This window comes from Sus scrofa, chromosome 1 (genome assembly GCF_054392235.1).
Source record: "Sus scrofa isolate SSC_HxYL_T2T_F1_AM1 chromosome 1, Sscrofa_HxYL_maternal_Yorkshire_Landrace_v2.0, whole genome shotgun sequence".
In the NCBI taxonomy this organism is placed as follows: domain Eukaryota; kingdom Metazoa; phylum Chordata; class Mammalia; order Artiodactyla; family Suidae; genus Sus; species Sus scrofa.
Window position 1 is genome coordinate 253,147,011 of NC_139383.1, and position 21,000 is coordinate 253,168,010.

A 21,000-nucleotide genomic window follows, 5' to 3' on the forward strand; every position below is an offset into this window, starting at 1 on the left:
TTAACGTAATGCCTTCAAGATTGTGTTATAGCACATGTCAAAATTTCTTCCTTTTTTCAGGCTGAATAATATTCCATTGTATGTACACGCCACATTTTGTTTATCTGTTCATCCATTGATGGGCATTTGGGTTGCCTCCATGTTTTCATTATTGTGAGTAATGCTGCCATGAATATGGGCATATAGCTATTTCTTTGAAACCCTGCTTTCAGTTCTTTTTTTTTTTTTTTTTTTTTTTTTGTCTTTTCTAGGGCCATACTTGCGGCATACAGAGGTTCCCAGGCTAGGGGTCTAATCGGAGCTGTAGCTGCAGGCCTACACCAGCACCACAGCAACGCGGGATCTGAGCCATGTCTGTGGTCTACATCATAGCTCATGGCAATGCCAGCTTCTTAACCCAGTGAGCAAGGCCAGGGATCCAACCTGCAATCTCTTGGTTCCTAGTCGGATTCGTTAACCACTGAGCCACGATGAGAACTCCCTTGTTTTCAGTTCTTTTGTGTATATAGCCAAAAGGAAATTGTTGGATCATAGGGTAATTCTACTTTCAATTTTTTGAGGAAGCACCATACTGTTTTCCCTATTGGCTCTACTGTTAATACCTTCTCAACTAGAGTACACAAGGGTTACAATTTCTCCACGTCCTTGCCAATACTTGTTACTTTCTGGGTTTGGGATAAGCAGTCAGCCTAATGGGCATAGCTTTATTCATGTTTTCCCCAATAATCAGTGATGTTGAGGACCCTTTTTAAGTGTTTATTGACTGCTTGTTTATATTATGAAGTCGAGTCATTTTACTTAATTCTGTATTAAGAGCATCTTCAGTAAAGAGGACAGTTCTGTTTTACTCAACACTTAAATGTTAGTGGGTTGATTGTTGCAAACTATAAAAAGGATGGAACTGGGCACACTTGACTTTAAGAAAAAACATTGGTAGAAAGTGGGTTGGATGATGAACAAACATGGGGAAATCTACCCTAAGAGAGATTTCACTCAACTTAAGGAAAATATGATAATATTGGAATTAACTGTATTATGTTGAATCCTTAACTCTGGAAGTGTTTAAGTAGAAGTGGGATCTCGGGGTTATAACCAAAGAAATTCTTTCATCAGACCAAAGAGCCTCCAAGGACTCTTTCAAATCTGAGTGTCTGAGCTCATTTACTTTCCAAAAGCATCTTTAAGCTGTATTTATTTTTTTCTCTGTTTCTGATATCTATTCCTCGGTAGGAAGGAGCTGAAGCTTTTCAGTGTCACAGAAGTCAAAATAGAAAGGTTGGAGTGCCTGCTGTGGTACAACAGGATTGGTGGCTTTTCTGGAGTGCTGGGATGCAGGTTCCATCCTCTGCTGGGCACAGTGGGTTAAGATCCAGTATTGCTATAGCTGCAGTGTAGGTTGCAACTGTGGCTTGGATCTGATCCCTGGCCTGGGAACTCCATATGCTGTGCGGTGGCCAAAAAAAGGGGAAAAAAAAGAAGAAAAAAATAGAAAGGTTGACTAGGAGTTTAAAATGCTGCATAAGGATTGGATTATGTAGTAACCTCCTAATTGGCTATCTGGTCTTCCTAAGTTCCCCTGATCCTTGATCTTCCAGTTAATTTTTTAACAGCTTTTTGAGGTATACTTTACAAGTTCACCTGCTTAAGGTATGCAATTGGGTGTTTCTTTTTTTTAGGATGTTCACAGAGTTGTACTAGCATCACATCATAATCTTAGATCATTTTCATTGCCCTCCAAAGAAACCGCACACCCATTAGTCAGTCACTCTCCATTCTCCTAACAACCAGCCCTAGGTAACCACTCCCATTTAACTTTTTATTTTTTTGTTTTTAGGGCCACACCTGTGGCATATGGAGATGCCTAGGCTGGGGGTCAAATTGGAGCTGCATCTGCCAGCCTACTCCACAGCCACAGCAGTGCTGGATCTGAGCCACATCTGCGACCTATATCACCCTATATCACAGCTCGTGGCAACCCCGAACCCTTAACCTACTGAGCGAGGCCAGGAATAGAACCTGTGTCCTCACAGATACTAGTTGGGTTCGTTAACCGCTGAGCCACGACGGGAACTTCTCATTTAACTTTTTGTGTAAAACATGGCTTTCATTGGGTTGCTTTTCATCAAGCAACAGGGTCTGTGTTGTCCATGGGATTAAGAAAACTTTTCTCACCTGGGGTTTAAATTTTCCCATAATCTGATTTCAGCTTATTTTTCCAATTTCGACTTAAATCCTTCCTCAGTCTGAATGTACAGCTCTTGCTAGGTCCGTTTACCTCTGGTTCTTTTTTTTTTTAATTAAAAAAATTTTTTTTATTCTTTGTCTTTTTAGGGCTGAACCTGCAGCATATGGAGGTTCCCAGGCTAGGGGGTCAAATCGGAGCTGTGGCCGAGAACCTACACCATAGCCACAGCAACATGAGATCTGAGCTGCGTCTGCAACCTACACCACGGCTCACAGCAGTGCCAGATCCCTAACCCACTGAGCGAGGCCAGATATCGAACCCTCATCCTCATGGTTCCTAGTTGGATTTGTTAACCACTGAGCCAGGGTGGGAACTCCCCGATCTGTGTCTGTGACCTACACCACAGCTCATAGGAACACTGGATCCTTAACCCACTGAGCCAGGCCAGGGATTGAACCCGCAATCTTATGGTTCCTAGTTGGATTCATTTCTGATGTGCCAAGATGGGAACTCCTACCTTTGGTTCTTGAGAGTGAGAACAGTTGCATTATGCTTTCCTTTTGGTTTCTGCCATTCCTCTATCTAAACCTGTCTATGCTTTGAGACTTAACTTGAATCCTACCCTTTCTATGAATCCTCCTCTGGGTTATTTTGCCTAAAATGAGTTTTCCTTTGAACTTTAACTTCCATAGCATCTAGACTATAAAAGCTTCTTTTGGCATTTTATTGTAAACTGTCGTGTGGGACCCCTTCCCTTGTGTTGTTGAGCTTTTTGTATGAGTGTGTTGATTCCCTAGCTTTTTTTTTTTTTTGTCTTTTTGCCTTTTCTAGGGCCGCTTCCGTGACATATGGAGGTTCCCAGGCTAGGGGTCCAATTGGAGCTGTAGCTGCTGGCCTATGCCACAGCCACAGCAGTGCTGGATCTGAGCCACATCTGTGACCTACACCACAGCTCACGGCAATGCCGGATCCTTAACCCACTGAGCAAGGCCAGGGATCGAACTTGCAACCTTATGGTTCCTAGTCGGATTCATTAACCACTGAGCCACGATGGGAACTCCTCATTATAAGCTTTTAAGGGCAAGGGCTGTGTACACTTTTTCTTTATACCTTCTGTAGCTTAGCTGAGCATATGGCTGTGCACAGAAATAGTGTGAAGGTATAACGCAATGAATAGTGTTGGCACTGAGCAGGATGCTGAATTTGGACTCTGTGACAGACACAGACTTCAGAGTCTTATTAGACGTGTCCAGGTTTTATATGGCTTTGCTCTCTTTAGAGCCTGATACCGCATTCTTTGATTAGTTCACTCAGTAAATGCTATTGGTGTCATAACTCATCTATTAATTTCTCAAAACCCACTCTTAATTAATGTTTTCTTATTGCTATAATGCAGCTGAATTCTCTGATCGCTTTCAGCTCTGCATTATTCTTTAAATTTCCTGCTGTTTCTAAGACTTATGGTAGGTTAGTACATTGCCTTAGTCTCTTTAGACCTAAACAGTCTTTTTGTTATACATAGCATAGGAATTGTATTATTATAGGTTGGTACGTAAACCTCAGTCTGTATAGTCCCATTATTGTATACTTTGTGGTATATCATACCATGAAAAGATCACGTTCTGAGAAGTTGCAGGGAGAAGTGCTGTGGGAGATAGTTGTATTCCTCAGGTCACTTAATGGTTTGATTGTGAAGGTTAGAATAGCACTTTCGGTTTGAAACTGTAGCAAGAGAAGTACTACTTTCTGGGTGTCAGGAGTTATATGGAAATGAATGATACAAACACCTAGATTCTCATGGAGCTCATAGTTTCATGGTAGAGAGAGAATAACGTAACTAATTATAAGACAATATTGTGAGTATTGTAGCACAGGAGTGGGTGCTTAGAAATATAGCAGCCTAAAGGAAGCCTTGATTTCTTTTGCAACAGCAGAATTATAGTTTGGGAGCTGCAGGAAACCTTATAGGCCCCTTGAGGACAGGGTATATCTTAACTGCTTTTCTGTCCCCAGCACCTAACAGAGTGCCTGGCGCATGACAGGTGATGCATAAATGATAAATGAGTGAGTCATCTATTCTGTGCTGTCCAATATGGTGGCTACCAGGCACATGTGACTACTGAGTATTTGAAATATGACCAATCGGAATTGAGATGTGCTTTGAGCATGAAGAACTCACCAGATTTTGAAGGACCTAATTAAGAAAAAAGAATATAAAGTCTCACAATTTTGTCTGTTGATTATATGTTGTGATATTTGTTTGCTGCATTAGATTAAATAAATATATGATTAAAAATAATTTACCTATTTCTTTTTACTTTTAAAAAATATGGCTACTAGAAAAGAAAAATTAACATACCTGTCTTATATTATACTTCTGTTGGACTCTGTTGATCTCATTCACCTCTTTAGAAGGTAGTTCCCGTTGTGGCTCAGCAGTAACGAACCCAACTAAGTATCCTTGAGGATGCGGGGTTGATCCCTGGCCTCACTCACTGGGTTAAAGGATCCGGCGTTTCTGTGAGCTGTGGTGCAGGTGCAAACATGGCTAGGATCCCATGTTACTGTGGCTGTGGCATAGGCCAGCAGCCGTTAGCTCCAATTCAACCCCTAGCCCGGAAACTAATGCATGCTGCAGGTGAGGCCCTAAAAAGCGAAACAAACAAAAAGCCCCCCAAAACAAAATGATGTGACTAAGGTTACAAAATAGTAAAGATACCTAAAAATTTGAGAATTTACATGTCCAGTTTCTCCTAGTTTAGTTCTTGTTCTAGGTATAAATTAGTACAATGTAAATACATAAAATTCGAGGTAAAGTGGGATAAGTTTGGTCTTGTGAGGGATGACATGATACTCTCTGCTGTAGTTATCCTCTCCTGGAGCTTAATAATCATTAAAAGTTTTTCATATGTAAATTTTGATCTCCGGAAAAATCTGCCTTTTTAGTTTTTTTCACATTTGGTATCTTGATTCCCAGTTCTCCCTTGCTTTTCCCCTTCCCATACTCACATAGCTTCCTATTTCATCCCTCTTGTTTCCATTAATGTTCTTCAGCTTAAATGAACACTTTTAATTATGTTTGGGGGAGACAAGCCTTTGCTGTTGTTGCATGATGTGTCACATGGAGCACTGGTTGATTTAGTGGTCTTTGTATATCCATAAATTATCTCACATAATCCTCTCAAAACCGCATGAAGTTTAGACCTATTCTGGTCCTGACATTATAGTTGTGAAATCTCAGGCTTAGAGGGGGTGGTGTGCTCAAGGTCACATGATAATAATGCACAGTCTGTAAGCTGGACCTGTATGAAATAGCAGGAAACCTGGGGATTTTCCCTGAAGGTGGACAGGCCTATAAACCTTGGAAAACTCTTGAGTCCACAGAGCTGAGGATTAATGTCTTAGGTAAACGCCAGGAAAAAAAGGTAAAGAAAAAAATCCATTCCAGATTGTGTGAGTATGTGAATGAGTATGTGCATATATGTGAGAAAGAGGGAAACAGGTATAGGAGAGAATGAATGAATGAATGAATGAATTTCATTGATTGTGAAGATTGGTTCCCCATGCCTTCGTCTTTACTGCCCTTTTTTCTGTCTTTCCTTCCTGACTCTTCTCATTTCTGATAGTTGGATTACTCTCCTCTTTAGTTTTCTTCTGTTTTCAGTGCAGTTCAGTTGAAATCGATACGCTAAGTCCAAACAGATGTTCATTAACATGTGTACAATGGTTCTCTGGAGAGAGGAATCTCGGGTGATTTTAAATTTCTTTTTATTTGTTCCCTATTATTTGAAGTTTTTAACAGTTACACAGACCAAGAAAAACCTATATAAAAAGAACAGCAAAACTATTTTCATTTGGGAAAAAAATCAATATGCTCGATAGTTTTCATTCCAAAATAAACTTTTTACCCTAAAATTTCAGAATCCCGTACTTGTTTTTTGCCATTCCAGTGTTCTTTGGCCTCAGTTTCATAGCCTCAAGGTGAATGGTTATAAATCAGTTCTCCAAAAGCCAATGCTATTGACTCCATTTCCCTGTTACATAGGTGGGCTTTCTTCTAAAAGTAGCGCTTATTTTCATAGCAAAGATGTTTAGGTTTTGTTTGTTTGTTTGTTTGTTTTTTGGCACATTGTTTTTAAACAGCAGTAGCTTACAGTGGTCACATCTTGCAAATATTTTTAAATGCTTTGAATCTGAATAGTCTACCTGCTGTGTTTGTGGCATAATGAGACCTTGGTTCTTATCCAGCCTCTTATCTGATAAATTTCCTTTCCAAATTACCCAGTGAGGGGTGAATTTATTCATTGCCTCAGAACCTTTGAAAGTCCATATTTTTCAATTTGCATTTCACTATTTATTGACCTTGTTTATGTTCTTTTAAGATGCTAGTGATCAAAGGGAAGATGTTTATATTGGAAACCACATGCCTTGCCCTGAAAATCTCAATGGTTACTGCATCCACGGAAAATGTGAATTCATTTATTCTACTCAGAAGGCTTCTTGTAGGTAAGTCAGAGCCCCTGCAGATCAGAGGTGTGAATTTTTTTCCATTAAGTGGTCACTGCTCTATGGAAAGCAATAAAATGTGGACTAAATATTACTAAAAAGTAGTATTTTCAGTTGAGTAAAAAATAATTATTAGCATCATTTGAAAAAACGGGCAAGTAATATGCAAAAACAAAAACACAGGATGCTGTAATAGGGTTTTGAGGTTATGGGCTTAACATTTTAAATATTATGCTGTATATTTTTTAAGATAAAAATTATGCCATTTACCAACACTATTTTGGCTTTTAGGCAATTTATCACCAGGTGGTTGAGGGGCTAAAGAATGTGTTTGTTAAGAACCAAGAACATGTAACTGAAATAAAATATATAGTAAAATAGATTTCTAAAAGTAAGGGGAGGGGAATGTAGAACCAGCTGTGATATCAAGTGTGAAAACAGAAAGGGTGTGAATCTTCAACTGTTTGATTCCAGGGAGGTTGTGTGACCTGTTCAAGCACAATAGCAAGTTAGAAAGAGAGCTGAGACAAAACCACATCTCACATTTGCCAGCACTCAACCTAATGATCTTATTACTGTTTGCTGTTCCATGTCTATACTGGTAACACTTTTTGGTGCTTGTCCTCCATACCAGGTTGGTCTAGTTGTCCAGGTAATGTTTCCACTGAGCACTGAGTGATCTCGTTCTGCTCACTCCTGCCCCCTGCAGTTTGGCCAGAGAATCTTTCTCTCAAGAAGTAGAAGAAAGCTGTTTGAGATGGGCTCTCTTGATTCCTCTATTCCATTAGTCCCATTCTCCTGATTCCTTCCCCCGGGGTTTTCTCTCCTCCTACATAAAAAATGAAACAAACAAACAAAAAATCCAGCTATAAACTATTTTAATGGTTATTAAGAATTCTTTGGTAAATTTCAGCTTCTTCCTGATTGAAAAGTTTCTTTGTCTTTGAAGAAGCTAGAGCTATCCACCCCCACCTCCACCCCTTTTCCTCAACATTGAAGTAATATAGCTGTGCAAAGGAGAGTAGGCCAATTTTAGAATAAAGTCATAAGTGGATACCTCATACTTGTGTCACAGTGGCTAACACATCTTGACAGGAGTTCAGATTGTGTCATCTTCCTAGGATGGGCGTCTTTTCAAGATACCTAACAGGGATGAGAGAGGGCGATGCCCTGATAATGAAGTGATACCAGGTCACTTTTTAGTATTTTACTCATTGACAGTAAGAAGGTATAGTAGTTAAAGGCTTTGGAATCAGATATACCAGGTTGGCCAATTTTTGGCTATGCCCTTTCGAAGTTACCTATAATTTCTATGCCTCATTTTCCTTATTTGTAAAATAATTAATAATAATGAGATCAGTTGCTTAGTGTTGTTAAGATTAAATGAGATAGGAGTTCTCATTGTGGCTTATTTGTAATGAACTTGACTAATAAACATGAGGATGCGGGTTTGATCCCTGGCCTCGCTCAGTGGGTTAAGTATCTGGCATTGCCGTGAGCTGTGCTGTAGGTTGCAGACGTGGCTCGGATCCTGCGTGGCTGTGGCCGTGGCTGTGGCTAGCAGCTGGAAGCTGCAGCTCAGAGTCGACCTCTAGCCAGGGAACTTCCATATGGGGCAGGTGTGGCTCTAAAGAGCAAATAAATAAATAAATAAATAAAAAATAAATGAGATAATATAGGCAAAGTTCTTAGCACGATGCCTGGAACATAATATGTATTTAATAAATAGCAATTGATATTATTAGATTATATGCACCCTTGGTTTAGGGCTTCTGTTTTGCTAACTACTCTCTCCCTGGTGCCTAGCATAGGACCTCTCCCAGTAGCCACTCAGTAACTATTTTTTGAATACATTTGAGAACAACCAACTTTTCCCTCTCCTCCCGACTAGAGGTGTTTCTTAAATGCTAAAGAGTTTCTTTTCTGCATATTTATAACTCCAAAATCAGTTTATCTTTTTATTTTGTCTAAGCATCTATCATGTCCACAAGAGCCACGGTGTAGCATTACATATACTTCCACTAGTAGATACATGTGTTTGGGTAGCAGTAAATATGTAGGATGAACACCCTTTGTTGAGTTAAAATCTTTTAGCATTATCCCACCATTAATTTATTTGTTTATATACTGTCTACTTTTTACCAAATTGTACCTGACACAAATATGACAGGGATCCAGCCTTCAAAAAAACATATAATCTGATGGAACAATTAAAATATAGTATGAAAAACGCTATCCTACACGGAAATACAAGCCACTTCAACCTGAAGCAGAGAGTAGGGGGTGGTATTATGGGAGGAGGCACGAGTCTTATAGGAACATTTGTGCCATCCCAGGAGATTGTCCTTAAGGGCAGTGAGAAGGCTTCCGAGGATTTAAGTAAGAAAGATGTGATCAAATCTGAAAGCCACCTTGGCGGTTTGGTGGAAAATGGATTCGAAGCCTGAACATTAGGTGAGTGTATATTAGTGAGGAGTGAGAGCCTGAACTAAGTAAAGGAGTTGTACTGGGACTGAGGTGAGTTGATGAGTCGCAGTAGAAAATACAGTAGTTGAATCCATAGGTTTTTGGTGACCAGTTTGCTATGAGGGTGGGAATGTGGGCGTTGGTGGAGGGTCATGGGAAGAAGAGTCAAGGGAGTCTTCCAGGTTTCTGGCTGAGGCAGAATTGAGTGGGGATAGGGAATGAGAGGAGAAGGGGGAGTTTTGGGAGGACTTGATGTATTGAGCCTAATAATGCTTGGTCCTCAGTGCCTGTGGGGTAGTTTCTAGTGGATGTCTGGCAGGCTCAGGCTGCTGGGTATTCTTAGGTTTTAGAACTCATGACCCATGCACATTGAAGACATACGTTTGGGAATCATCCGTCTTTAGACTATCTCTTCTGATTCCTACTCAGCAGTTCTCCCGCCCCAGTAGGCCTCTAATTTATTGATTGCTCACCTTTTTAATGTCCCTCACCCTGCATGTCCTCATTGCCTCCTTACCCTGCTTAAATTCCGTGGTCAATCCTTATAGCGCCTCTCCTGTTTCATCATATACTCACTTGACAAAACCATAATCCTGGTTCTTTCCAGCTTCCCACCTGCTGCATACCTACGCTCCCCAGGCTAGGTGGGCTCTCCGACCTTTACTCCATGGACCTGCGTGCAGCCAGGAAGTCCCTCTGCAACTGCTGTCCATTCATTCTTCCCCTTTCCTCCATGACCCCTCCTCAGAGTGTCAGCGCCTCCTCTCTATCCTCGCTTTCAGCCAGTGATCTCGTTCCCAAGTTCCCTGAGAAAACTGGCAGTATGAAGAGAACAGGCTTTTTACCATCACTGCGTTTTCTCCATATCATATATCCTTGTTTATGTATATTTATATATAGTAACAAATCTATTTTTATTTCTCTTGTCTTGAAATGAAAGCCATTTGTCATTCTCGCTTCTACCAGCTACTATCCCATTTCTGTCCACTCCTTTGTAGACAAACTCAAACTGTTGTCTATAGTCTGTCTCCAGTTTCTCACTTCCCGTGTCTCATGAATCCTCCCCAATAAGATTTTACCTCCATGCTTCACTGAGACTGTTCTTGTTAAACTCAATAGTCAGTTCTTAGTCTTAAATTACCTTTGAGCAATCCGTGGCATTTGACCTCCTGTGTGATAGTCGGCATTCTTCACTTGGCTCCAGGGGTGAGTTACACTCTCTCTTGGTTTTCTTCTGCCTCACTGGCCATCTCTTTCAGCCTTCTTGCCTGGGTCCTCTTTTCCTTCCTGAGCTCTCATTGCTGGCATGCCACTAAGGTCCAGTCCCAGTCCTCTTACTGTTTGCATCTAGCCTCAGGGCTTTATGTGACTGTTTGCATCTAGCCTCATCGGCTCATGCCGATGACTCCCAGACCGTTCTCCTCAATGTGGGGCTCACGGATCCTGCTGTCTCCATACCATTTTCACCTGAATGTCTGGTACCTCAAGCTCACCAGGACCTAAGCTGATCTCCAGATCAGTCTCCCCTCCCTTAAACCTGTTCCACCTATAACCTTCTCCATCACTGTTGATGTCAACCCCTATCTTTAGACAAAACACCTTTGACACATCTTTGACTTCTCTTTCTCTCTGTCTCATAAGTTTAGTCAGGTGAGGAGTCCTGTTAGCTCTATTTCAGAGAATATCCAGAATTTGATCACTTGTCACCATTGTCACTGTTATTCCTAGTCCTGGCCACCATTTTTTCTCTCTGGCATTATCACAGTAGCCTTTCTGATTGTGTCCTACAGTCTGTATTCAACACAGTGCCAGAGTGAGACTTTTAAAATAAAAGTCCATGTCCTTCCTCCACTAATGCCCATCCCACGTTTCCTCCATCTTCTGAGTGCAGGAACCCTGCACAGGTGGGCCCTTCTACCTCTTTGTCTTGGTCCCCTGCTTCCCCTCACCTGGCCCACTCCAACCACGCTTTCTATTCGTCGAACATGCTGTGCACTCATGCTCCCACCTCAGGGCCTTTGCACTGGCTCTTCTTTGCCTGTTATGTTCTCCTCCCACTTGTCCACATGGCAAACTCCCTGACTTACTCACAAGCCTCTTAGATAAACCTACTTTGACCACCTCACTTAAAGTTGCAGTCCTGCCATCCTCTATAGCTGGATCTTATAATGTCCCTTTAATTCTCTCTCTTCTCTTTGTGTAGTTCTTGTCACCATCTAACATACTCCCTTAATTTGATTATCATGTTTATTGACCCTCCCTCCCTGGCTAGGGGGTAAACAGGCCGGAGATCTTTGTTCACTGATGTGTCGCCAAATGCCCAGGACAGTACTTGGCACCTGTTGGGTGCTCAGTCAGCATGTTAAATGGATGAGTGAATGAATCAGCACGTGAGGCCATGGGAGTGAATGAGACTACTGTGGAGGGTGTGGGATGAATGGACAGACAGTAGAGGGCCAAATGCCTGCACCTGCCTTTAATCAGCAGCAGAAGTAGTACTAACCTAGAAGTTACTACTCCAGGTATTTGGAGAGTATAACCTAAAAGTCAGGTGCAGAAAATAATGTTCAGGGAGGATTACCTGAATGATAAATGGTCTCTATATTCTTTTTGATATTCTGGTTTTTAATCTTTGGATTAAACTAAACTATCAGAGGGCTGTATGTCTGGGATATTGTTATAGTTCCCTGTGGAACTATTTTTATTTCCCTGAGCTTTGACTTTTGGCCATTAGCCTACTGTGAAAGACATTATTTTCAAAATCCTATGAGACTTCATTATATTACTGAATTTATTGCAGCTGTATTGTTGAGAATGATGTTCTCTGTATTAGAAGGTACCCTCTTTAAATGAAAACTAATGAAATAAAGTTCCCTTTAAATTTAGTAACAATAGTAACTGTGGTTTTTTTAAAAATTGAAGTATAATTGATTTACAATATTATATTAGTTTCAACTACATAGTGACTCAGTGTTTTTGTAGATATTTCATTAAAAGTTATGAGATAATGGCTATAATTCCCTGTGCTATATAATATGTCCTTGTTGCTTATGAGTACTGTACACAGGAGTCTGTATCTCACAACCCCATATCCCATCTTGTTCCTCCTCTCTTCCTTTTCCCCACTGGTACCACTAGTTTGTTCTCTATATCTGTGACTGTTCTGTTTTGCTATATACATTCATTTGTTTTTTTGGATTCCACAAATAAGTGATATCATACAATATTCTTGGGGTCCATCCATGTTGCCACAAATGGCAGAATTTCATTCTTTTTTTTGTGGTTGAGGAATGCTCCCGTGTGTGTGTGTGTGTGTGTGTGTGTGTGTGTGTGTGTACATACACACGTACATACATACATACATACATATGCCACTCTTATTTATCCATTCATCTGTTGATGGACACTTAGGTTGCATCCATATCTTGGCCAGTGTAAACAGAACCTTTGAATATTGGCACCTTTTTGAATTAGTGTTTTTGTTCTTTCCAGATAAATACCCAGGAGGGGAATTGCCGGATCATATGGTACTTCTGTTTTTAGTTTTTTGAGGAACCTCCATACTATTTTCTATAGTGGCTGCACCAATTTACATTCCCACCAACAGTGTACACACAAGGTTCCCTTTCTCCACATCCTCGCCAACATATATTATTTGTAGACTTTTTGATGATAGCCATTTTGACAGGTGTGAGGTGATACCTCATTGTTATTTTGATTTGCACTTTCCTGATAAATAGTGATGTTGAGCATCTTTTCATGTGCCTGTTAGCCAGCTGTATGTCTTCTTTGGAAAAATGTTTCTTCAGTTCTTCTGCCCATTTTTTTGATTGGGTTGGTTTTTTGTTTTGTTTTGTTTTGTCTTTTTAGGGCCACACCCCAGGCTAGGGGTCTAATCAGAGCTACAGCTGCTGGCATACATCACAGCCACAGCGTGGGGGATCTGAGCTGCATCTGTGACCTACACCACAGCTCATGGCAATGGCAGATCCTTAACCCACTGATTGGGGCTAGGGATTGAACCCATGTCCTCATGGATATTAGTTAGGTTTTTTACCACTGAGCTACAATGGGAACTCCTGAGGGTTTTTTTGGCCACGCCCATGGCATGCAGAAGTTCCTGTGCCAGGGATCAAACCCTCACCACAGCAGTGACAAGTGTGGATCCTTAACCCACTGAGCCACCAGAGAACTCTGGGTCATTTATTTTTTTTTTGATATTGAATTATATGAGCTGTTTATATATTTTGGATGTTAAACTGTTAGTCATATCATTTGCAAATATTTTTTCCCATTTACTAGATTGTCTTTTCATTTTGTCAGTGGTTTCATTTGCTCTGCAAAAGCTTTTAAGTTTAATTAGGTCCCATTTAATTCATTTTTGCTTTTTATTTCTTTTGCCTTGGGAGACTGATCCAAAAAAGTATTGCTGCGATTTATGTTCTGCCTGTGTTATCTTCTAGGAGTTTTACAGTTTCAGGTCTTACATTTAGGCTTGATCTGTTTTGAGTTTATTTTTGTGTATGGTGTGAGAAACTCTTCTAATCTCATTCTTTTACATGTACTTGTCTAGTAATTGTGACTCTTTTGAACAGGTGATTTTATTTTATTTTGTGAGATTGTATTTTGTGTCAATTATCTCTTTTCCTTTTCTTCTCCCTTCCTCTCCCCTCCCCACTTCTTGAACTCTCCTCTCCTTTCCTTCATCCAATTGTTTTTAATATATTCTCTGAGTTGTGCAGTCACCACAATCTTGCAACATATCATCACCCTCAGAGGAAACTCTGTACTCTTCAATTATTACTCCCAAATCTCCCCATCTTCCTCAGCTCTAGGCCATCACTAATCTATTTTGTCTTTATAGATTTATCTATTCTGGACATTTCATTTAAATGGATTCATATAATATGCATCTTCTGTGTTTGTCTTCTTCCACTTAGCCTAATATTGGGGCATATGTCAGTATTTTGTTCCCTTTTGTGAATGGTATTTCATTGGATGGCTAGTGCCGCATTTTTTAATCCACTTACTGGTTAGTTGATGGATATTTGGATTGTTTCCAGCTTTTTTTTTTTACTATTATGAATAATCCTGCCCTGAATAATTTTTTGTAAGTTTTGTGTGGACATATGTTTTAATTTCACTTGGGTAAATGCCTAGGAGTGGAATTGCTGGGCTAAATGCTAACTCCGTGTTTAACTCTTTGAGGAACTGCCAGACTGTTTTCAAGAGTGGCCTCATCATTTACATTCCCTAAAGCGTCCTTGGCAACACTTACTAGAATCTGACTTTTTGAATCTAGTCATCCTAGTGGGTGTGAAGTATCTTAATGTGGTTTTGATTTGCATTTCCATGATGACTAATGATGTTAACATTTATTTGTCATTTATCTGTCTTGTTTGGAGAAATGTCTATTCAGATCTTTTGCTCATTTTGTAATATTTTTGTCTTTTTATTAATGAGTTGTAGTTTTTTAATATAGTCTAGATACAAGTCTTTTCTCAGACATATCATTGGCAAAAATTTTCTCCTGTGGGTTGTCTTTTCACTGTCCTGATAGTGTCCTTATGTACAAAACATTTAATTTTGATTTAGCCCAATTTAACGTTTTTGTGGTTCTTGCTTATGCTTTTGATGTCATATCAAGAAACTGTTGTCTCATCTAAGGTCATGAATACTTACTTTTCTTCTTCTCCCGAGACTTTTATAGATGTAGCTGTTAACTTTGAGATTTCTGACCGTTGAGTTTATTTTCATGTACATTGTGAGGAAGAGGTCCAACCTCATTCTTTTTGTACAGGGATGTTCAGTTGTATTAGCACCATTGTTGGAGAGACTCTTCTTTTCCCACCAAATTGTCTTAGCATCCTGGTCAAAAATCAATTGAACATAGATGTATGGGTGTTTTTCTGGGCTTTCACTTGTGTTCTGTAATCTGTATATCTACCATACTGTTGTTTTTTTTTTCTCTGCTAAGGAGCTTAGAACCCATTGTGAAACCCTCAGGCTGGTGCTTGGAACCTCAGGGATAGACTGGTGGACTTACGTCATCCCTGGCTGCCCCTGTTTCCCCTGCTCCCAGGTTTCTTTCTTGCTATGTGTGCTTCACTAAAAATTACTTTTTTGTAATGAAGTGTGGGACATTAATAAATACTCTATCCTATCCTTAGACTTCAGATGTTTTATTAATCAGTTCTAACTGAAGGCTGGCTAATTTACACATTTCGCTTCTGTCAACTAAAAAAATGTGAATTTTCTGTTAAGTATCTTGAATGTTTTCCCCTGTCAAATTATTATCACCAGCTGATGTTGTTGCCTTTTTATTTACTTTTAATTAGAATTCAGACAATTTCTAAGATTAACACCTACTTGACTGCTTGGCTCTGTTTCTGTCATTAATAACTTATTTTCACCTCCCTCCCCATATCTTAAATAATTATATACACTGAAAAGTGTCTTGAATATAATTTGGTGTTATGTTCAGAGAACTGTAAATGTTTGTACCTATTTATGTAGTAAATCCCATTTCCAAGTGTCTAGCCTAAGGAATTACACTAAATATAGGGGGAAAAAAGTGTGGATTCACCATATTATCTATCACAATTCGTAGTTGTGAAAAATGGAAAGCAACTGATATGTCTAAGAGCAGGGAATAAATAAGTTGGCTATATTATAGTCATTTAATGGAATATTATGTGTCTGTTTTTAAATGGTGGTAATAAAGACTACTTAGCAGCTTTAAAATTAATGTGCTATAAAGATGACAAAAGAAGCACAGTGTAAGGTAGACCTATCAAAAAGAGTAGAAGGAAGCACAATAATGACAATGTTTGTTTCTTTCAGATGGTGGGAGAGTACCTGATTTGTCATTTCTGTTTATCATTCTTTCGTGTGTTTTAATTTTAAAACCTGGAATTGTTGAAATCTGTACTTCTCATAGGTATCCTTTTTTTTTTTTTTTCCCCCTGTTTGCAGGTGTGAATCTGGTTACACTGGACAGCACTGTGAAAAGACAGACTTTAGTATTCTCTATGTAGTGCCAAGTAGGCAAAAGCTCACTCACGTTCTTATTGCAGCAATTATTGGAGCTGTACAGATTGCCATTATAGTAGCAATTGTCATGTGCATAACAAGGTAGGTGATGGCCTGAGGAACACCAGCTTTCGATTAGAGGTGGGTGGCTGTTACATTAAAGAAGAACCGTGAAGCGCTCAAAATGATACGGACTTTACGCCCACCAGTCTATTAGGAAGCAGTCCTAGGATCAGTTCCCTAAAGTTACCGTGTAGGTCTGACCTCTCCTCATCTTGCTGTTTTAGAATTTGGTCAGGAACTCATTCCCAGAGTTACAAGGTAGACCTGAACTGTAGGCAGAGGAAGCATGAGGATATTCAGTGGCATAAAGGAATTTCAGGGTCTTAGAACCGTGTGCTTATTCTAAGTACTGCCTTCAGGGGCAGCGATGGTAGCAGAATGGTGTGTAGATGCCCAGAGGAGCCATGCAGAAACTTTTTAAGTTCTGTAGAGCTGAATAGGTTTTATGCCCTGAGAGTATACTTTATCCAGAGTAAATATAATAAAAAAGGAAGAAATCAGAGGTTGAAGAAAACTGTTCTTCTTATATCATTATCTTAACATGACTTCATTGTCTGGAATACAGGCATAACTAGAGAAGCTTTAAAATTCTCTGTCATCACTAAAGCCATCAGAGTTTTTCATAACCACAAATTAAAGGACATACTTGGAGTGTAGTTGTCTTAAAATGGGTATTTGCCCTCTAAGTGAAAATAAATATGTCAGGACTGAACTGGACCTGAGAGAAGTCACAGCAAATAAAGTTCTTATTTTCTTGCTTCCCAGTCTGATGTCTTTTCTTCTTGCTTGCCTCTTCCTACCTTCTCTAAGGTTTGGTTCAGAGTCTCTTATACATCATCTCCTTGCTTTTCTGCATTTATTCTGGGCAGAGGGTTGGAACATATCAAATTGCATATTGGCAGGCCTTAATAGATTTATGGCTCTTCTATCCAAAGTCTGGATAGAAGCCAGACCTTCAGTGGTCTCAGCCATCTGGAGCTGGAATGATAAATCTAGAAATGAGAAAAAAAAAAAAGTTCCCTGAGGAACAGATATTTTTCATAAAATTTAGGTGTTAAAGCCAGTGGACTTTATTCTATAGAACAGATGATCTGCCTTTAGGCAAGACTACTGAGTATGAAACTGGGCAATAGATTAAAGTAGGGACATAATGTTATAAAAAACAATGACAACAGAAAGAGAAGATAGGAAAAACCCACTATGTAATAGCAGGGCTGCCTCTGGCTATTTAACATAGGCTCAGAGGGTAAGTAATTTGCCCAGCTAGTAAGTAGAAGCACCTGGACTTGGATTCAGTGCTGCCTGATTCCTAAACTATTCCTCTTTCCTCTGAACCATCAAGAGGAGGGTCCATGTTGAGTCATCTTGAGAAGTATGTTTGCCAGTACGACATAGCATGGGAGCAAGCTTCCAACTTAATTTTGTAGCAGTTCAGGGTTTTTGAACAGGGGAGGGACTTAGTATGAACCATTTTTCACGAGCATTAATCTGAGTGTCATCTAAAAAATTCATTGAAGGAGAGAACATGTGAGAGAACATGTGAGGTTGGGAGAGACCACTCAGGACATTATTAGAGTAAAGGCAGAGTGGAGTAAAAGACGATTTGGAAGGTGAAAGAAAGTAATATGATTAAGGTAGGAGATTTTGAGACCCAGTGATAGTGCCATCTTTAAGATCAAAGGGTGTTAGAGTCAGCAGGAAGTTAGTTTGAGTCCAACCCTTTCATTCTAGAGAAGTGAGGAAACTGGAGCCCTGGGAAGGGAAGTACTATACCCAAAATGACAGAGATAGTTAAGCCTTTTTACAAACCCTATCCAGCCTTTGTCTAGTTCTTTGCTTTGGTTAATCCTCAACTACTACATTAAAATTACCTGGCAGGAAGTTTTCAGGTTAGTACCTTCCAACTTAGACCCCAATCCATTCGTTGCCTTCACAGACATGTAGATATCGCCATATATTTATTTTTAACTGTGTTACAGTGTCTTCACTGCCCACTGTCTCATGACTGAAGGGTCATCTCATTGAATTTATCAAGGATCTCTTCCTGAGGCCTTTTTATTATGGTTTTTTCTTCCCTAGAATGTTCTGCTCTCTTGGATTTAGAATATTATAATCATGTACTTGGACTTATCTGCACTGAATTTTTAAGGAGTGCCTCTCCCACGTAGAACATTATGGAACAGCTGTTCACGTCTCCTGTGGTGGCTGTTACATGTAAGGAATCGTCCTTTAAAAGGATGTTCCCATTGACTCTCTTATCAAGACTGCATGAATAAAATTTTCTTCTTTTATGCTTGGAATCATCTTTCATGTTGAACATCATCTTAGCCAAACCCTTTTATTGTATGAAGAAAAAACAGTGGCCCCAGGAAGTTGGAACTTGTCCAGCATCGTGGTGAGTTAGTGACAGTTAAAGAGGGTTGCTTGACCTCTCAGCCAGTGTCCCCAGTCAAGAAATGGAGATGATTCCAGCACTGTCTACTTCAGAGTGTTTTTATGAGGATGAGTAAGATAAATTTTGTAAAAAGCAATATGTAAAATGGAAGTTACCATCAAGGCTTTGAAGTCAAGACAAAGTAGTGTTCTTTGAATTGAATAAAAACCTAGAACTTTACAGTAGAAGTCCTCATAGTCTCAAAACTTTCTTTCCCTTAGATTATAAATTCCTTGTTGGCAGAGATTTTAGAGGTCAGTCCAACTCTTTAATATTTTATTTATAGGAAAATGAGGTTGCCCAGCTAGCTTCTATCAGAGCCCAAACTCAGAATTACTGGAATTTGTTCCGGTCCCTTTATTTCACATTGTGTAGCATAGTACTTTGTGCACAGAAAGAGCTAGTACGTTTGCATCCTAGCAGGCAGGCACAAGAGCAGTTACAGAACAATGAGAGCAGAGCCAAGAATATCCCTTATCCCCAGCAGGGCAGTTCTGTACCAGGTTCTGTGGTTTGCCCAAGCAGGGTATGAAACAGATTCTCCTGAGTCATTGTCTAAAATCACAAAGCATTTCCTGTGTATTCTGATCTGGGGTTAATAAGCACATTTCTTTGTGATTTTTCCTTTATCTAAGCTGTCCTTGTCATTTTGGGAGTGTCATCATGCTCAGGGAAAAGTACATAGTCCAGGATCCTTTCTCCTGTCGCAAGTTCATGTGTTAGCAGTCACTGTGGCTTGGGAGTTGTCAGGCTAGAAGGGTAGGGTTCCTTTCAGGGGTGCATATGCAGCAGGGGGACCCTGGGAATGTTTTGTTTGTGTTCATACCTGCACTGTATGTATAACCCTCTTGCCTCCCAGCTTTGTAGGGCAGATAGCAATCTGACTTGTTGGTCTGTCATAAAATAGCATCTCTTTCCCTTTCATGTGATCACATGTAATACGGCTTTCTGTGTGAAGTGTGTGTTACCTCTGGAAACATTTGAAATATCCTAGGCAAAATGACCTTTTTCTTTTTTTCTTTTTCTTAACAGAAAATGCCCTAAAAACAATAGAGGACGAAGACAGAAGCAAAACTTAGGTCATTTTACTTCAGATACGTCATCCAGAATGGTTTAATCCGATGACTTTTATATGTACACTGACCATGTGATGTACATTTATTATGTCTTTTTTTAAAGAATGGAAATATTTATTTCAGAGGCCTTATTTTTGGACATTTTTAGTGTAGTACTGTTGGCTCGTATTTAGAATATATAGCTACAGCAGTTTTGGACTGTTTAGTAGTCTTTGTTTTATGTTTTTAAATACAGAAATTGATTTCACAAATTTGTACCACATGGTAATTCTAAGACTTGCTCTTTACCCATGGAATGTAATATTTTTGCAAAGATGGACCACTTCACAAATGGTTATAAAGTCATACCCACTTCTTCCACAGTGACCACAGCAAATGACCAAGCATGAACTAAAGGTAAAAGATGTTTACAGATTACTTTTCTTACAAAAAAAAAAATCTAGAAGACACTGTGTTTAGACATTTAAATGTTTTTGAGATTTATTAACTGATTTTTTAGACACTGCCTATCGCATGAACTGTAAAGCTGTGTGTGTTAGATGTAAATTATTTATAAGATGTATGGGCTGGAATTTGATTATTTCTCTCTTTGGAAAAATAATTCTGAATTAATTTTAAAAAGTGTCTGGTAGCAATGATGGAACAGATCACTGAAAAGTAGATTTAGATGTTGTGAAAATAGTCATTAACAAACAGATTGGAATAAAGCCTACTCTATCATTTAAACTACTTTAATACACATTCATTTTTAAAGAAAATACTTGTTTTAACATAAATAAACCAATTGTATCAGTGTTTGTGAATAAAATGCAAAAATGATTGTTAATGATTGGTGCTCTTCAAGTGAGCTTAAAAATCATCTAAGACCTCTATCCAAATTTGTCCTGTAGTAATAGCTGTATTAATAGATTGTTGGTGTTTAAAGATCTGAAGTGTGAATAGAATGTATTCAGCTGTTTAACATGTAGTTTAGGTATTCAGAAGTATGCATGTAGAATTAAAAAATATGTTCAAAATTAAATATTAATTTTAATATTTGGTTTGGAAAAGCATGTTATAATATAATGTTTTCACTATATGGCTTCTGTTTTGGTGTGTTTATTTACTGCATTCTTTCATATCAATATATCAGTACATTTAATGTGTGAAATTAATAGAAAAAGTAGATATCAGTTCAAAATTCCCATTTGCTTTTACAAAAACTGCTGGAAATTGTCTAAAGGCAAAACTTCACCCAG

General features: G+C 39.2%; 1 protein-coding gene across 5 annotated transcripts in view; it reads left to right on the forward strand.

Moving 5' to 3' along the window:
- Positions 1–21,000, forward strand: part of TMEFF1 (transmembrane protein with EGF like and two follistatin like domains 1) — a 102,584-nt gene that overhangs the window by 80,874 nt on the left and 710 nt on the right. For 4 of the 5 annotated variants that reach the window (XM_005660298.4, XM_013993712.3, XM_084991192.1 and 1 more), the window contains 3 exons: positions 6,568–6,691; positions 16,133–16,291; positions 19,719–20,840. In XM_005660298.4, the coding sequence (XP_005660355.2) occupies positions 6,568–6,691; positions 16,133–16,291; positions 19,719–19,803 (368 nt within the window). In that variant the 3' untranslated portion in view covers positions 19,804–20,840. Of the gene's footprint in view, positions 1–6,567; positions 6,692–16,132; positions 16,292–19,718; positions 20,841–21,000 lie in introns of those variants that run through there. The other variant, XR_014824808.1, reaches the window with a different exon arrangement.